The sequence below is a fragment of the Sceloporus occidentalis genome, unplaced genomic scaffold (assembly GCF_023333645.1).
Source record: "Sceloporus occidentalis isolate IW3139 unplaced genomic scaffold, rSceOcc1.0.p SCAF_130, whole genome shotgun sequence".
In the NCBI taxonomy this organism is placed as follows: domain Eukaryota; kingdom Metazoa; phylum Chordata; class Lepidosauria; order Squamata; family Phrynosomatidae; genus Sceloporus; species Sceloporus occidentalis.
The window spans coordinates 2,315,438-2,322,217 of NW_028317110.1; the positions used below are offsets into that span (position 1 = coordinate 2,315,438).

Here is a 6,780-nt window from a genome sequence, read left to right on the forward strand (position 1 = left end):
TAGGTACATGTTCAGACACGTTGGCATGCAAAACTATCGCTAATACCAGGTAAAGGCCGCTAGAGCCTATATTAACAGCGTTTCATATACGAACAGCCTGCCTGCTTTAAATAAAATGACAAACGGAAACAATAAAGAAAAGTAAGTGCGCCAGTCACAGTTTTTTTTGTTTGTTTTTTTTAAAACTGACGGCGCATTATTGATTGACATTTTAACCATCGAATCCCGGCCAGCCATTGCCTTTTTTTTTTTTTGACAGCCAATCACTTCCAAAAGTTTCAAACGCTGTATACGCAAGCCACCCATCACCGAGGCAACCTCGCGATTGGCTAAATCATAAACCACCCGTACTGCTGATTGGCCGTTGAATGTAGGGTTTAAAACATTCAAACGAAGGGCGGTATGTTTAGCACTAGAGCGGAAACGGGATTATTCGTACTGGTGTAGAGCGGAACTGTAAGCGACAGCTCGCTCTGGTAACGTATTTCTCAGGTCTCCCTGTAACATTTTCCCCTTTACCGATGGCTTCACAGAATGTAGATCCGGCTGCAGCTTCATCTGCCGCTGCTCGCAAAGGGCAGGAAACCGGAGCTCAAGCTGCTAGAGGCTCTGTAGGAAAACGGTAAGGCAAAAATCTATGCACGCTGTGTCCACGGGCCTATAATCCGCACTAAATGCTTTCTATATGTAACTGCCTTTTTTTTTTTTTTTTTTTAGATTGCAGCAGGAGCTGATGTCTCTCATGGTGAGTATGACTGGCTTTGTGTTCGCTTATTACGGGCGCCTCTCCTTGCTGTTCCAGACTGACGTTTGTACGGTTTTGTAGATGTCTGGCGATAAAGGGATCTCTGCTTTCCCGGAGTCCGATAACCTCTTCAAGTGGATCGGGACCATTGATGGTGCTGTGGGGACGGTCAGTTATACTCAATTTCTAACCTCTAAGTATCTGCAAACCACCTGCTTTACACACATAACGTGCTAGCAGCGGGAGGGTTAACGGAACGAAAGCTTTTGTTAGATGAGCATTCTTTGTCTCAATCTCTTGCTATGTGCCAGCTATCCTTAGCTTGGATGTGACGCCATGTGTGTGTTGTGGTAAAGCAGCCCTAATCCATCTTCCAGTTTAGAATTGGTAACACATTTAATAGGGGTCCTTGATGCAGCTAATTAAGTTTTTGTTTATACTGGAAGGATTGTTTCCAATATTTTAATCAGTTTTGTAAATTTTTCATATGATCTGGTCTTTACTTAATAGTGAATACATATTAAGTCTTATGCATTTCATGTGCACCCTATTCTCTAAATCATCAAGTGTCCTTGGCAGGTTATGCCCTTTTCTGTGAGGCTGTTAGTACATACAGTCAGGATTTCTGATATGTTCACCCCAACCAAACTGCCCATCACAAGCCTAAATCTGACCCACTAGTGTGCATAGAATTGTCACTTATGCAAATGATTTGTTTAAAACCCACACAGGACCATGAGAGCCACCAAAACAAACGCTGCTGCTAGAGATGTATTTTATGTGACATTAGTGTTTTGCTCTTCTAAATTACTTCCTATAGGTTTATGAGACCCTGAGATACAAGCTGTCATTGGAATTTCCCAGCGGTTACCCTTACAATGCCCCCACGGTCAAGTTCATCACGCCGTGCTTCCACCCTAATGTCGACAGCCACGGGAACATTTGTTTGGACATCCTAAAGGACAAGTGGTCGGCTCTGTATGATGTTCGGACCATCTTGTTATCTCTGCAAAGCTTGTTGGGAGGTAAGATACTTGAGTAGGGACGGTGTTCTATTTTGCCTTATTAAAAAGCCTTGTGTGCATCAGTTGTGTACATTGTGCTAGCCAGTGGGCTAGGAACTGTATAAGTTAAAAGTTGTGTACAATACAAAATCTCTGCCCAACATCGCTACGAGTACTGGCTGCTGTGTTGGCTCACCTGCAATCCTGTCAGCTATGTCACTATATGTTGTGCATGCAGCATTCTGGCATTGGGCACACCACCTTTTGTGTGCGGCTACACACTGTATTGGAATAGAAATCTTTCTTGATGGGGAGCAATTATTTGATGCATAGAATAGGGTGGCATTGTGGGCACAAGTGCCCTCCGCTGCAGATGCTCCTGTAGCTGTACATCTGATGCTAACGTTGCCTGTGAAAATGTTGTTCCCTACAAACTCACACTCCTATCACAAGTGTGCTACTTCAAAGGCTTAATATTAAGAGAGCCTGCAAACTTGCATTTTAATTAGTATGTAAATAACACTTTTTTTTTTTTTTCTCCCCCTCTTATTCAGAGCCTAACAATGAAAGTCCTTTAAATCCTCATGCTGCAGAGCTCTGGCAAAATCAAATAGGTAAGTCTTCTGTACATTATGATGTAAGCCAAGTTAAATGCATTCTGTCTGGCTACTAATTTTAGAGTATTATAAATGTCATTGTCTCTACACTAAGCTTGTGCATGGATTTGCTAGGTGTAAAGGGGGCTAGATTGTGGCAAGGGGGGGATATCAAGGAATACATCAATGTAAAAGTCCTGCTGCAAAAATGTTCCATCCACAAAGTAAAACTTAAACAAGTACAGCTGTTAAAATGATGCATCCTGTTTACCAACTACACTAAAAGGTATCACACATGTGCAACAAATGTATTGTGTGTATGGAGTTTTGCAGTTTGATTTATTACCTTGGTGTGGGTAATGCCTGGTACCCAACAGTAACACATGTTGCATAGAGATGCATATCTAATTTAATGCTTAAAAGGGAACTGCGACCAACTTTTTTCTAGAGTGGTGCTGTTTTTCATATATCTATATCTATCTTTTTCAGGTAGCTATTGGTAATCTTATGTTATCTTGGCCTAAGCAACTATACATACAACCTGACTCTTTATATTACTGACCAAGATTAACCCTGGAGGCGAGGAATTAGTGAGGCATTTGATCAGGGAAGAGCATTCAAAATACTACATGAGTAACAGCGGTTTAGTTAATGCCAATAGACATTACTGTATGCACAATGAGGCTTTTTGCTATGGGCTCCCCTCTAACCGTATTCTGTGGCTCTCTGACTAGTAAAGGATAACTTGGGTATACAATTTTTGTTCCTTTTAGTTTTTACTGTTGAACCTTCTCACATTGTCCCTCGTCCTGTATTACGGCATACAGTGCCTGGCTAAATCAGGAGTGCGTTGTTTTGATTGTGGGATTGAGTGAAATATGTTTCTAAAAAGCAAAGCGGCGTTCTGTAAGACATGGCCGCCTGTCAAAGGCAGGGCTGACTTTTCTAGTGCAAAACATATTGATTTCCTTCTAATAGGCTGTCCTTACCACAAACTACTTTCTGCTCTTGTTTCTGGAATCCATTAGCAGTGGTTCCATAATATGACTTTATGATCCAGGTTTTAATAGTTGCCTTCTGGTGTAGATTACCATCTAAGTGCATCCGGTTTCATTGTTTACTAGGCTAGCCAATGGTAACTTTGTACTGCTTGCACTTTATGCACCGCATAATGTTTCATGGTTGGCAATGGTTATTAAAGGCTCGCTTATGATTCGAGTTCTTTAAGTTATTCTGCCTCTTAAAACTTCATTCTTCAATTAGGTTTGGGAGGGCCACTGCATTAAAAGCTCAGTAGCCTCTCAAACTAAATGGCTTGTTAAAGTATTGTGACGTGGTTTCTATAAAGCCAATTTTTCATAAAACTAGCTGAGTGTTTGCCCTCAGTGTGGGTTTTTTTCAATGTCTGCAGCTCTTACAATTCAATGTCCGCTTCACAGAAATGAATATATTAGACTGAATCAAACTCCTGCCTGGCAATAAGTTCCATACATCATTAGTAGCAGATGCCTTGTGCACCAGGGAACGCTGGTTACCCCAGAGTCTCATAACGCGTTAGTTTTGTGGCTCACCATGGATAACTGTTGTTTTTTTGTCTTATAGCATACAAGAAGCACCTGCATGAACAGTATAAGAAGCAGGTTCGGGAGAAGGACATCTGACAACCTTAATTTGTTTTCCACTGTACATTACTGCTGTAATATACGCTTAACTTAATACTAGATTGTTGTACAAATAAACATGATTTTATAATGCTCAGCCTGTTTTTTTTTTGTTTTTTTTATCTTAAACATTTGCATATGTTTGTAAAATGAATGACCTGACGCCTTTAACAGATCAAATCAATACAGTCCAATAGACTGACTTAAATTCACTTATTATGCCAAGTCCCTTGGAGTTGATGTTGGTGCATGTGAATTAGAGTAAGTTGTCGTGCCAAGTGTCAGCTCCTGTTGTATGTAATGGTTTAACTGTTGCAGTGTTATGTCTGCAATGGGGTCTTTTAGTTGACCTGCCTGTTCTTGCTTTTGGAATCTGCGGTGGAGGAATAAGATGAGTTTTTATATTAATCTAGTAAGCGGCATTGCTAAGATCCTGGATGGAGCTCTTCTGTTTTTTGAACTCCCCCACAGTATTGGCACAGTTCATGCAAAAGCATCTTCTACAGTAAAGCTAGCGGTGTGGACCACAGAAGAGTAAATGTATAAAGGAGATGCTGATGAATCCCTATGTACTGGTATCTGCGTGAGAAACAATTTAAATGTATGTGATCGCTGGGCTGTCCCTTTCTCCTGTACTCATGTTGTATGATGGCAGTCAGTTTACTGGTGTTAATGGCTGCAAGGATGCACCTCACCCTAACCTGTAGGGGATGGCCTGACCTGCCCAGTTGTTTACATCCCCTTTGCTGTGCTTTTGTAATGGACATAGCCCTGCAAGAGTCTGTGTGTTTTGCCTATTAAGGTATTTTAAATAAAACTTTTTCAACAACCATATGACTGCAAAGGCCACAATACAGCTAAATATGCTGAAGCTTTTCGTAGTTTTGCCTTTCCAAGCTCTCCTTGAAGATGCCAGTGGTTCACGTTGTTGGAAGAGAGTACAGCCCCCAAAGATTTGGAGATCCAGCCATGCACGGTGGCTCACGTGGGAACTTTTATTCACTCCCCTTCTTTCCCCCCCATAGCCTAAGTGAAACACTGCACCTCATATTTCCATTAACAACCCGTTCCCCCCCCCCCCCCCCCCGTTGACTAACAGTCTGATTCTGGGCAAACATAAAATGTGTATCTTGTGTCTTTAAATGTCAGCTGGACAACATAAATCTGACATTAACACTTTCAAGGCTGGATTATACTGGCATTAGTCACGTCCTCAAATTCTATACTTTATGGAAAGCCCTAAAATGTATGGAAAAATGGAATTTTGTTTTAAACCATTCATGCAAAACGTATTCCTCAATAGAGCAAAAGCTTAAGTGTTAAACAATTTAACTCAGACCTTATTATAACTAATACCCCTCTAACATACAAACTGAGATACATACCCTCTTCTCCTCATGCTCCACCTCACCTGGTTTAGAGCCTTTTTTCATTACATAGGGCCACATAACATCACATGACCCTGTTGTGTGCCCACCCCTGCAAGTGATTTGGTCTGTCAGCCCTGTTTGAAGAATTTTGGAAATTGACAGCGGGCCTCTGGCCAGCTAATATTTCAGCTCACTGACACCCTAAACAATCAAAGCCAAAATCTTTGTTCTGCCTTTGTGTTCTATCGATTTTTACTATCTGAAGCTCATGGGTTTTTGTCACCTTAATTCCTTTACGTGTTATGGTTGTTGCACTCACTCTGTGGTCACAAACATTTACAGTTCTGGTATAGTTTTGTTATTCATTAAGTTTACGCATGGCTATTATGTTTCAAGTCAGTTATTAAGTCATTATGAAAAAAAAAAAAAGTCAAATTCAAGCTAAGAAAACTGGGTTAGGTAATATTAAAAGGTAAATCAAAATCCCTTACTGTGAGGAATTCTAACCTAACAACTATTTTTACCTACAATGTACTGTCATTTGTCAAACACACTGAATATTTTTTGCATGTAATCTTTTACTGCAACAGCGTTCCAGAAGGAAACGATTGCTTTTTTTGAACGGATGTTATGTGATACAGCTGTTATTGATAAACAAAAAGGTATGCTTTTTCAGCATGAAACATCAGTAATTTTAGAATAAGGACATAAAATTGAATACCAGAGGAACAGTATAGACATATGCAATACATGTATATTTGCTAAATGAAATTGAATATTAATCTGGGTGTTATGCTTAGCTGTTTTAGAACAAATATAGACTTTAGATAATGAATCTAATACACATAACTACAAGAGAAAATAGGGAAAGTGTCTTACATTAAGTGCTTAACATATACCCTGAGGAAGACTACATGCATGTCCCTTAATGCACCGCATCGCTAGAGTCTCTTAAGTATGAGTGGCTGGGATTCCTCAAGATTGATAACAATCAAACTAAATCTGTTTAATTACAAATGGTGTGCTTTCTGTAAGGCAGCTGCACAGAAATAAAATGAAATCATTCAAGATAATGCTGTTGCAGATTCCCCCCCCCCTCCTGTTCTTGCGCAATACTTCCCATAGAACAGATGGGATCAAAAGGCAGGCCTGATTTCTATGATGGACAAACTGATACATGCATTGTTAGCCTCTGCTATCATGTCTGGTATTTTATTTTTGCTAGACTGCATGACACTTGCCTGTCCTTTAGTAACACAACTGCAAATCAAGATATTTGCAAAAGTGAAGCCTGACTCCCTTCTCTGGTAATGCTTGTTTGTACGCCATATACTTGTGTGCAACTTGGAGGTTTCTCAAGCATTGCGTTTGTACCTCTTCAGTAATCAATTCAACGGCAAAGGG

At 40.3% G+C, this 6,780-nt stretch overlaps 1 protein-coding gene across 1 annotated transcript; it reads left to right on the forward strand.

Annotated features, from left to right (window-relative positions):
- The first annotated feature begins 521 nt into the window (after positions 1 to 521).
- LOC149281594 (ubiquitin-conjugating enzyme E2 C) lies at positions 522 to 4,006 on the forward strand. The gene is made up of 6 exons (XM_089499131.1): positions 522 to 622; positions 718 to 745; positions 827 to 913; positions 1,566 to 1,770; positions 2,304 to 2,363; positions 3,948 to 4,006. Exons 1-6 carry the CDS (start codon positions 522 to 524, stop codon positions 4,004 to 4,006), a joined length of 540 nt encoding a protein of 179 aa, XP_089355257.1.
- Positions 4,007 to 6,780: the final 2,774 nt, after the last annotated feature.